At 43.8% G+C, this 12,166-nt stretch overlaps 1 protein-coding gene across 1 annotated transcript in view; it reads right to left on the reverse strand.

Annotated features, from left to right (window-relative positions):
* The window catches only part of gaa (alpha glucosidase), a gene marked incomplete at its 5' end in the record, with an annotated part of 48,877 nt that overhangs the window by 25,602 nt on the left and 11,109 nt on the right, over positions 1 to 12,166 (reverse strand). Inside the window, 4 exons of the mRNA XM_080724528.1 lie at positions 3,492 to 3,602; positions 7,486 to 7,617; positions 8,403 to 8,521; positions 10,049 to 10,168. Coding sequence (XP_080580654.1) covers positions 3,492 to 3,602; positions 7,486 to 7,617; positions 8,403 to 8,521; positions 10,049 to 10,168 — 482 coding nt within the window. The remainder of the gene's footprint in view (positions 1 to 3,491; positions 3,603 to 7,485; positions 7,618 to 8,402; positions 8,522 to 10,048; positions 10,169 to 12,166) is intronic.

Consider the following 12,166-nt stretch of genomic DNA (forward strand, 5'->3'; position numbering starts at 1 on the left):
CAAACTGTTGCCATGCCATGCATGCGTACCCAGCCTGACAGCGTGCCGCGGGTTCGAATCCCGGTCACGAAGACCTTTTGCTGCGTGTCACTCCTCATCTCTCTTCCCATTTCTTGTCAGTCTGCTGTCCTATATATCAATAAAAATCTCAGTTCGAAGTGAAGCGGTGAATTTTTATTCTATGTGTTCTAGAGCTATGAAATCTGTGTTCTATATCTATACATTTTGTGTTTAAGATCTATGCTTTCTATGTGCTTTAGTTCTATATTTTTATGAATTCTGAATGAATGAATGATTTTGTCCGGAGGGCCAAATTGTCATGTGAAGCTTGACCAATCCCCAATTCTGCATGCACGGGACTCCTTGGAAGTCTATGGCTTTTTGTACGGGACATGTACGGGACAGACAAAGCCACTCCTTGGAAGCGGCTTTCACCGCTTCAATAAAGGCATAAAAGCCCGAGAATACATCATAAACTAGAAATACTGTTCCTACGAAACAGTGTGGGCTCGCATGGAACACCATATGGGCACAAAGATCTACCCATTGGCTGCTCCTCATTGGTTAAGGGCCCTGCCTCTATACTGTCGGTCATTTTTTGAACAATGTGTTTTCCTCAGGGTTTTGCCATAGCAATATGTGTGTGTGTGTGTGTGTGTAGCCTGTATTACATCACTAATTACATGATCCTAGACCTATCTGTAGCCACTTTTTCCTCAGCGTTTTGCCATGGCAATGTGTGTGTGTGTAGCCTGTATTACATCACCAATTACGTCCTAGACCTATATCCTAGTCTGAAGACGTTATACAAGCACGACCACCGCTCACTTCACATTGGGTGTGATTTTTTGAGGACAATAACTTTGGTTAATAAAGTTTTGGTATAACATACTGATAAACTAGACCAGGTCAACCTGGTTGTGCCAGACCCCCTGTCTGTCATCATCATTTATGACATCATGCCTTTTGTAGGCATGTCATCATCATGTCATCATCATATATACCCTTTATATAGAAAACCCGGACCGACATTTGCTTATGTAGGCCTACCCATTTCATGGGTCTGGCAAACATACTGGCCTCAAGCCCACGTCTTGTTGTTATTTATATCAGGTCGCACTTGTTGGTGATGATGTCACCAAGGATGCTGCTCCTCATTGGCTAAGGGCCATGCCTTTGTACTATCGCTAATTCTTGAAGCGGTGAAAACCGCTTCCTATGAGTGGCTTTGTATGTATCACGCCCATATATGGTCATTTTAGTCCAGAATGAACAGGCTTTTTCAAAAACAGAATGTCCGTTTAATTACCATATATGGTGATCTCAGTCCAGAATGAACAGGGTTTTTCAAAAACACAATGTATGTCACCTCATGTCCATATATGGTCACTCCAGGCCAGAATGAACAGGTTTTTCCTGTCCCGTACGTGCAAAATATCAGTTCAGAATGAATAGGCTTTATCTGTCCTGTACGTCCAGAATATGTGTGCGGTGTCCCTCCCGGTCAGATGAATGGATACTTTGAGGATTGGTCAAGCTTCACATGATAATTTGGCCTTCAGGTTTTATCTGTCTTGTACATGCAATAGGTCTCACCTATTGCAGCAATGACAAATAGCCGCATAAGAGCAAAAGCAAAGGCACAATAAGAATATACAGATGCTAACAGAATGGTAAAAAGGAGCATTAAGGCAGACAAGAGTAAATACATTGAAAATCTAGCAGAAGTTGAAACATTTAGTAGGCCACAAAGATAACAGAAACTGAAATAATTATAGAGGGATGCAGTTGACAAACAACTAAGAGACCAGCAAGCAGGACTTTTTATATATTTGGGGCAACGGTGGCGGAGATACAAGTAGGGCAAAAGTGTGACGTGTGACAGACAGACAGACACACTGACAGACAGCCGGTGGAGGTTTTGATAGTAACAATAACAACACCACCCACATGAAATCTTTTGTAGTTTGTTCTCCCAAATCTTTATATAGTAAAGATTTGTGGGCTCGCTGAAAGCATGTTCTCCCAGGCCAGTATGTTCTCCTGAATCTTTATATACTAAGGTTATTCTCCTAAAAAAAATCAAACCTCGGTTCGAAGTGAAGTGGTGAACTTTTATTCTATGTGTTCTAGAGTTATGAACTCTGTGATCTATACATTCCTTATATTCTGAATGAATTAATGATTTTATCTGGAGGGCCGAATTGTCATGTGAAGCTTGACCAATCCTCAAAGTATCCAATCATCAGACCGGGACGGACACTACACACATACGTACGGACAGTCGGACGTACGGGACAGACCAGTAAGACTCCCTAATCGGAGCTTATCTCGACAAATAGGGCAAAAATGTGTTTTTTCCTAAATCTTCCTGATCCATGTTGATGACATGAGTGTAGACATGCTGTGTAGTGATTTTAGTGATTTTAGGGCAAAATCTGTAGGAGCAGTGTCCAAAAATTTGTTTTTAAAAATCGGCCTGAAGGTGGCGCTATATGGGACAGATTCATGTTGATGGGATGAGTGTAGACATACTGTGTAGCGATTTGCGTGATTTTAGGGCAAAAACTGTAGGAGCAGTGTCCAAAAATGTGTTTTAAAAATCGGCCTGAAGGTGGCGCTAGAAGAGGGCCATGTGAGAAATGAGGGGTGGGGTCTCCGCGTTGCCTTGGCGGACGAATAGGTACCGGCCCCGGCTCTCCCGGACGCTCCTAGCCCGAGTTACGGCATTTTATGTGAGCTGCAGTGGAGGGGGTCCTCCACTGGGGGCGCCACCACTTTTGCATCCGTTCTGGAGCACCAGGAGTGGGTGGTCCCCAGGAATTCCCCGTGAGCAGCCCCGTTGGGGTGGTCATTTGGTCATTTTTGCACATTTGGTCATTTTTTACACCTGGGGGTCCCTGAAGCTCCGGGGGTCCTTGGAGGTTGTAGTTTGGCAGGTAAGGAGTGTGTGTGCAAAATTTGGCATGGATGGGGGCAACGGTTGTGGAGATATGAGCAGGGCAAAAGTGTGACGTGTGACGTGTGACAGACGGACGGACGGACGGAGAGACAGACAGACAGCCGGTGGAGTTTTTGGTAGTAAATGCGACCTACGGTCGCAATAAAACCTGTTCATTCTGAACTGATATGACCATATATTGACATGGGACACACATTTTGCTTTTTGAAAAAGCCTATTCATTCTGGACTGATATTCTGGACGTACGGGACAGAAAAAACCTGTTCATTCTGGACTGGAGTGACCATATATGGACATGAGGTGACATACATTTTGTTTTTGAAAAAGCCTGTTCATTCTGGACTGAGATGACCATATATGGACATGAAACACACATTTTGTTTTTGAAAAAACCTGTTCATTCTGGACTTCAAAAACTGTCATTAGCCAATGAGGGAGTAGCGAGCCCACACTGTCTCGTAGGAACAGTATTTTCTAGTTACACAGTTACACACATACATTCTTGGTTGTTGACGAGTAGCGCACAAACCTTCCCGATGAGAGGCTGTCCCGTGAGATTCCTGATGAACACCTGTCTGTCCAGGCCGTCATCAAAGGGAGGGTAGGTCCCCGGGGGGCTGCTGCTGCTGATGCCAGGGTCCTGGGACACACGGAGGAGACAGAGTTCATCAAACCAAACCATTTCATCCATTATACAAAAGACCAGGATCAGAACGTATATGTTTTAGAGCAGGGGTCAGCAACCTTTTTTGAAATTAAGTGCCATGTTTTTATTTTCTAGATAATCAGTGTGCCATGTCAACATAACTTTTAATGACACGCCTTCAAACGACATATTTTGATTGTCAGGACATCTCTCACACTTCTGCCACTGTGCCAGTGATCACCCTCCCCTGTGCCAATGTTGGAACCCATGCCTAAGGTTGCCCTAACCCTGTTTTAGAGGGTACAGTATGTGTTACAGTATAAGACATGTTTTAGAGCAGTGGTTCTCAACCTTTTCAGGCCACGACCCACAAAATAATCATATTTTAACTGGGTTGAGGCATTACATTTAGTACCAGTAAGACTCCCTAATCGGGAGATAAGCGACCATCAGGTCGCAGCGTGATTTTAGGGCAAAATGTGTAGGAGCAGTGTCCAAAAATGTGTTTAAAAAAATCGGCCTGAAGGTGGCGCTAAATGGAACAGATCCATGTTGATGACTTGAGTGTAGAGCAAGTGTGTACCGATTTGCGTGATTTTAGGGCAAGATTTGTAAGAGCAGTGTCCAAAAATGTGTTTGAAAAAATCGGCCTGATGGTGGCGCTATATGGGACAGATCCATGTTGATGAGATGAGTGTACACATACTGTGTACCGATTTGCGTGATTTTAGGGCAAAATCTGTAGTAGTGTCCAAAAATGTGTTTTAAAAAATCGGCCTGAAGGTTGCGCTAAATGGGACAGATCCATGTTGAAGAGATGAGTGTAGACATACTGTGTACCGATTTGCGTGATTTTAGGGCAAAAATTGTAGGAGCAGTGTCCAAAAATGTGTTTTGCAAGAATCGGCCTCATGGTGGCGCTAGAAGAGGGGCATGTGAGAATTGGGTGGAGGTTGTAGTTTGGCAGGCAAGGAGTGTGTGTGCAAAATTTGGCATGGATCGGGGCAACGGTTGCGGAGATATGAGCAGGGCAAAAGTGTGACGTGTGACGTGTGTGTGACAGACTGACTGACAGACTGACAGACGGACAGCTGGTCGAGGTTTTGACAGTAACTGCGACCTGACAGTCGCAATAACACGGTTCTATTGTGAAAATAGCAGATCTACATGCTCACATGCGTTGCGACGAGGCGTTGTGAGCATGTAGATCGGCTTTTTTCAAAATTTCTGCCTCTAATATTTGACAATTTGGCCAATGTTTACTTTGTCATTTTAGAGGTATTAAAAAGCCCACAAATTGCCACTTTAAAAATGTGCAGATCAGGGACAGGCAGAGAATGTTAGAGAGGCAGGGGCTGAACTTTCTAAAAAAGACCTTTTGGTGAAAATATTGAAAATAGCAGACCTCAAGCTCTGATCTTGGAGGTCGGCTATTTTCGGTACTTCATAACACACTAAACTAAGCATGAAAAAGGCAATACTGGCGATGTGGAGTGGATTTCTGGACGGCGAGGGCAATTCTTTCAACATAAGATGCTGCTTTCAAGTTCAGGAGAGTTTGGACAAGGCAATTCTCTTGAATGCTGCCTTCTTCGGGTAGCATTCAAGTTCAGTTTTAGCATTCAGTTTTTCACCACAGTAAAAACTGCATTCATGTTCTGGAGAGGGCACTTTTTACAGGTGGATAAAAGGGCAGGGGCTCAAGCCCCCTTTGATGTCTATGTGTGCACGTGCCTGATGCAGATACCCTCTATCAGTGTTCGAGTTATACTCCCAGAGCTATGGGGGCCCTACATGGGGGGGGGTCATGCACGCACGCAAAGCGCGCGTGCGAAAATTGGCGGCTTTTCGCGGTTTTGATCGCGTTTTTATCGCATTTTATTCGGGTTTCCGCGTTTTGTTTTTTGCTAAACAATCGGGAACGGCACACATGCACCAGCCAGCAAGATAGTCAGACAGCGAGGTAGGAGAGATTACAAAACAGCAGCATTACAAGTCTATCCGTGACACGCAAGGCAGCTGGCTAACGCAACTCAGCCCTTATCGCCACTAAAGCAGCAACGTGGCTCCATCGCACAACACAAGTTACAACTGACAGTGCAAGAATGTTTATTTACCTGTTCGCTGTTGCCGCAGTTCCGTTTGAGGCTTTTTCTTTTTCTCATATCCAGAAAGATAAACGTGCAGTCAAAGCGAAAGTAAACACACACTAGCCTCTGAAAGGGGGGCGGGGCGGAAACTCCCAAAGAGTTCTTCTGGAGTCAAGAAATGTTGTCTGCTTTTTCTTTTTGGCCAATGGGACAACGGCAAAGAGCCGTGAGAGCCAATCAGGGACACGAGTAAGTCTGGCTATGCAAGGTTTATCAGAGATGTCTCATTCAGGCTAAGATGGCAGTAGCCTCTGCCTAAAACCGCCACTGATGAGAGCCAGAGAGCGCAGGGGAGAAAAAAAAAAAAAAAAAAAAGACACTTGGGAAAAAAAGAGACCCCATAGGGGTTTTTGACTATGGGGTCCCAGACTTTATCTATGGGGGCTAAGCCCCCATTGGCCCCCACATAACTCGAACCCTGCCCTCTATAGACTTTAACTTTCTCGACCCACAGGTTGAGAACCACTGCAGTAGAAGACATCTCACCAGGATCAGAACGTACTTCATGTTTTAATCTAGAGGGTACAGTACAGTAGGTACAGTAGGTACAGTAGGTACAGTACTCACCAGGATCAGAACGTACTTCATGTTTTAGAGGGTACAGTACAGTAGATACAGTAGGTACAGTAGGTACAGTAGATACAGTAGGTACAGTACAGTAGATACAGTAGGTACAGTAGGTACAGTAGGTACAGTAGATACAGTAGGTACAGTACTCACTAGGATCAGAACGTACTTCATGTTTTAGAGGCTACAGTACAGTAGATACAGTAGATACAGTGGGTACAGTAGATACAGTGGGTACAGTAGATACAGTAAGTACAGTAGGTACAGTACTCACTAGGATCAGAACGTACTTCATGTTTTAGAGGGTACAGTACAGTAGATCACTAGTACTCTCAACCCTACTCTATGGTTGTGAGAGCTGGACACTCACAGCGGACACAGAGCGCAGGATACAGTCCTTCTTTCGAAGGATGCTTCATATTTCATACAAAGAACACCGGACAAACGACTATGTTAGACAACTCGTCACCTCTCATGCTGGAGAACAGGAGCCTCTACTCTCAACAGTAAAACGTTGCAAACTGCCCTGGTACGGCCATGTCACTAGACATACGTCCCTATCAAAGACCATTTTACAAGGGACAGTAGAGGGAAAGCGAAGAAGAGGCAGGCAGAGAAAGTCCAGGATGGACAACATCAAGGAATGGACTGCATGGCTGCAGCTTCCAAACCCTGCTACGAACAGCAGAAGATCGAGAACACTAGAGATCCCCGACTGCCCAAGCATCCACCATGACATCCCTACGGCCCCCTAGGCCATGGGATGAGTGAGTACAGTAGGTACAGTAGGTACAGTAGGTACAGTAGATACAGTAGGTACAGTACTCACCAGGATCAGAACGTACTTCATGTTTTAATCTAGAGGGTACAGTACAGTATGTAAAGTAGGTACAGTAGATACAGTAGGTACAGTAGATACAGTAGGTACAGTAGGTACAGTACAGTAGGTACAGTAGATACATTAGATACAGTAGGTACAGTAGGTACAGTAGATACAGTAGGTACAGTAGGTACAGTAGGTACAGTAGATACAGTAGGTACAGTAGGTACAGTAGATACAGTAGGTACAGTAGGTACAGTAGATACAGTAGGTACAGTAGATACAGTAGGTACAGTATGTAAAGTAGGTACAGTAGGTACAGTAGAAGACATCATCTCACCAGTATCAGAACGTACTTCATGCCTCTCTGGTGGAACTCCTGCACCATGTCTGGAAGGTCCCCGAATCGCTGGGGGTCAAAGGTGAACACCCGGCGCTTATCAGCGTAGTCCAGGTCGTTCCACTGGACGTCCTGATGAGCACAACAACACAAAACCAGGCTTGGAATTTCATCATTTTAGGGGCAAGGCCACTTGGCCTTTGGTGTCGTAATTTTTTGGGGGCACAAAGGCCAAATGCCAGGGCAGGAAGGCCATGATTATTATATATATATTGTTTGTCTATCTAAATAATTAATTCAATTTAAGGTTCATGCTCAGCCCTGCACCAATCAAAGTCACTGGATGGAGAAAGTGCTACAGTCAGCTGGGGCATTAAGGCCACTGTGGCCTCAGGGCATGACATTTTTTGAGGGGCACAAGTCCAAACTGAGGGGTAACGACGGCCATGGTCTTCATGGCCTCCATGAAATTCCTGTGAATTCCAGTGAATTAAAACATATATCTTGTAACTTTTGTATAGACGTATACATGTATATTGCAATAATAATGTGAGCTTGTCACAGTAATCCCAAGACACGCCAGTGTGCCTCGACACACATGTTTGGGAACCACTGTAGAAATAATATACTATATCGTTTATGGCCCCTGTTTTGTAGACTGATTTACCAGGGGCAGGTTGGCATGGTGCAAGCTCTATGCCACCTCCTTACCAGGGGCAGGTTGGCATGGTGCATGCGCTGTGCCACCTCCTTACCAGGGGCAGATTGGCATGGTGCATGCTCTATGCCACCTCCTTACAGGTTGGCATGGTGCAAGCTCTATGCCACCTCCTTACCAGGGGCAGATTGGCATGGTGCAAGCTCTATGCCACCTCCTTACAGGTTGGCATGGTGCAAGCTCTGTGCCACCTCCTTACCAGGGGCAGGTTGGCATGGTGCATGCGCTGTGCCACCTCCCGTGTTGCGTTGGTGGTCCGGTAGCCCCAGCGACACAGGTGGAAGCCCAGGGACCAGTACGGAGGCATCATAGAATAACCTGTGAAGACAACACATGCCCTCATTTAAACACATTTAAATGCACATACAGTATCTTAGGACAGAGGTCTTCAACCTTTTCAGGTCAAGGACCCCTTAGCTGAGACAGAGATGAAGCAGGGACCTCCACTACATACTAGATTAAAAATGTTCATAGATTTCATAGATACCTTCAGTTTATGTTGGATTTGTGTATTTTCAGACACTTAAACCCTCAATACGGCATGCCAAGATTAAATGTTAGCACATCATTCATGCATCAAGGAAGACAATTAGCCTATGTTTTTGCACAGTCAAATAGGTCTACATCTATTCTAAGATAGTGTCAAAGCCACGGTTTTTAACCCTAGTACCTTGTCTAAATGAGAAAGCATGTACTTAATGTAAGTTGCACTTACATTAAGTACTTTTGCATGAGAAGTATGCTACTTTTTGCAATGTAGTTAAGTAATGTTATACAAATGTAGTAGGCTACATATGACATATGGGGGTTCAAGAGAAATCTCTGTCTTTTCTGTGGAAAATAATTTTGTGCTTGAGCTTGTAGATCGGGCTATTTTCGGCAAATCTTCTCCTCAGAATAGGGATGCTAGGGTTCAATTGGTTAATGTAAAAATGAAGTTCATGTCACAGTGTCACACAAAGATTTGGTGGCCCCCCTGTAGTAACTCTGAGGACCCCCTAGTGGTCCCGGACCCCCTGTTGTTGTCATAGGATAACCTGTGATGAGATGCCTTCATTTACAGTAAATACACACACACTTGCACTGCCATTCCCCTAGTATTCTTTCTGTGGACATTAACCATGTTAAATGACTGCAAGTTGTATTTAGAGCAGACTCACGTCTTCAGACGATGGGATCTCAGCCCACTGATACGAAACCTGCAGCCACTGCTTTGTAAACCAATCATATCACTGCCTCAATGTGAAGGACCACCCTATAAGACTTTGTAAACCAATCATATCACTGCCCCAATGTGAAGGATCATCCTAGAAGACTTTGTAAACCAATCATATCACTGCCCCAATGTGAAGGATCATCCTAGAAGACTTTGTAAACCAATCATATCACTGCCCCAATGTGAAGGACCACCCTAGAAGACTCTGACATCACTGTCATGTCAGGGGAACCACACTAACAGAATCCCTTTTTTGCCCATATATGGAGATCCCCATATCCATTATGGAGGAAGACAGTCCTCATCTGTGTGGCTGGTTCTACAGATAGGGATCTCGAAATATGGGCATAAAAGGGATTGTACAGTATGTATGATGTCAGATGTCATAGACGTCATAGGACTTTCACACAACAAATAACTGAGTAAGCATGTTTGGGCTCTCACAGCAGATCTCCATATACAGTACATGGATCTCTCTATATGGGTACCATGGGTCTCCATATATGGGTAACTGGTCCGATACAGTATACATCCCTGGCCAGTTGGCCAAGACATGGCGCGACCTCGCCCTTAGGTGTCTTACTAGTAGGTCAGTGTGTTTGAATAAGGTGATGTTTTCACCAACATACCGATGACCTGGAGGTACTGTTGGACCACGCTCTGGGGGTCGGGACCCAGGAAGACGTAGAGGTCCAGGACTCCACCGATGGTCACCCAGGTGAGAGCAGGAGCAGGCTGTAGGATCACCTCTGTACACAGAACACAGGTTCAGACATTACTGTAATAATTACATTACAGTTTCATACAGTTACTGTAATAATTACATTACAGGTTCAGACAGTTACTGTAATAATTACATTACAGGTTCAGACATTACTGTAATAATTACATTATAGGCTGTAGGATCACCTCTGTACACAAAACACAGGTTCAGACATTACTGTAATAATTACATTACAGGCTGCAGGATCACCTCTGTACACAGAACAGAGGTTCACACACTGTAGTTACTGTAATAATTACATTACAGGTTCATACAGTTACTGTAATAATTACATTACAGGTTCATACAGTTACTGTAATAATTACATTACAGGTTCATACAGTTACTGTAATAATTACATTACAGGCTGGAGGATTATCTCTGTACACAGAACAGAGGTTCACACACTGTAGTTACTGTAATAATTACATTACAGGCTGGAGGATCACCTCTGTACACAGAACAGAGGTTCAGACAGTTACTGTAATAATTACATTACAGGTTCATACAGTTACTGTAATACTTATAGTAATATAATTACAGAACAGAGGTTCAGACAATTTACAATTTAGGCATTTAGCAGACGCTCTTAGTCCAGAGCAACTAACAATAAGCAAGGTAATACATCAATACATGAACATTAATAAATCAAATGCATAGAAACATAAATCTAGAGAAAAATAACTTCGGTAGACCGAGCACTTAATCACTAAAAAAGTTTTAGGCTATATGAAAAAAAAAGGAAAAAAAAAGGCTATCTAGCTTTCACGTATGGTCGTTGGGGTAGGTGAGTGCTATGGGCTTAGGTGGAGTCTGAAGAGGTAGGTCTTCAGGCCACGGTGGAAGCTAGGGAGTGAGTCTGTAGTTCTAATGGAAGCTAGGGAGTGAGTCTGCTGTTCTAATGGAAGCTAGGGAGTGAGTCTGTAGCTCTAATGGAAGCTAGGGAGTGAGTCTGTTGTTCTAATGGAAGCTAGGGAGTGAGTCTGTAGCTCTAATGGAAGCTAGGGAGTGAGTCTGCTGTTCTAATGGAAGCTAGGGAGTGAGTCTGTAGCTCTAATGGAAGCTAGGGAGTGAGTCTGTTGTTCTAATGGAAGCTAGGGAGTGAGTCTGTAGTTCTAATGGAAGCTAGGGAGTGAGTCTGCTGTTCTAATGGAAGCTAGGGAGTGAGTCTGTAGCTCTAATGGAAGCTAGGGAGTGAGTCTGTAGCTCTAATGGAAGCTAGGGAGTGAGTCTGTTGTTCTAATGGAAGCTAGGGAGTGAGTCTGTAGCTCTAATGGAAGCTAAGGAGTGAGTCTGCAGTTCTAAGTGCGACAGGGAGTTTATGCCACAGTTTGAGGGCCAGGATTACAGTACTTGCACACTCTGCTTGCACAAGTAATTACATTACAGGACCACCTCTGTACAGAACAGAGAGCCAAGACATTTAATAATAAATTATTATTGGCATGTGGAATGAAGCTGATGTGAATAAATGATGTGAACGATTGAATACATACATAGGAGGAGGAGGAGGAGGAAAGTCTGCACACTGAGTCGTAGCTCCAGGAATAGTACTTTATTTAATCATGTAGGACAACGTTTTGACCTCTGTCCTCCTCCTCCTAAGTACGTATTTTTGTCCAGCACCTGAAACTATTTTTGTGGGATGTGCATGCCTCCTCCTGAACTCAACGATTGAATACATCCCATGACTTAATGGAATGAATGCAGTTATAATCCCAGTACAACCCATGACATTAATAAAGTGGTACCCATGCATTAATAAAGTGGTACCATTAACACTAATAAAGTGGTAATCCAGCATTAATAAAGTGGTACCCATGCATTAATAAAGTGGTACCATTAACATTAATAAAGTGGTAATCCAGCATTAATAAAGTGGTAATCCAGTACCCATGACATTAATAAAGTGGTAATCCAGCATTAATAAAGTGGTACCCATGACATTAATAAAGTGGTACCCATGACATTAATAAAGTGGTAC

The sequence above is a fragment of the Nannobrachium achirus genome, assembly GCF_963921795.1.
Source record: "Nannobrachium achirus genome assembly, chromosome: 4".
NCBI lineage: Eukaryota > Metazoa > Chordata > Actinopteri > Myctophiformes > Myctophidae > Nannobrachium > Nannobrachium achirus.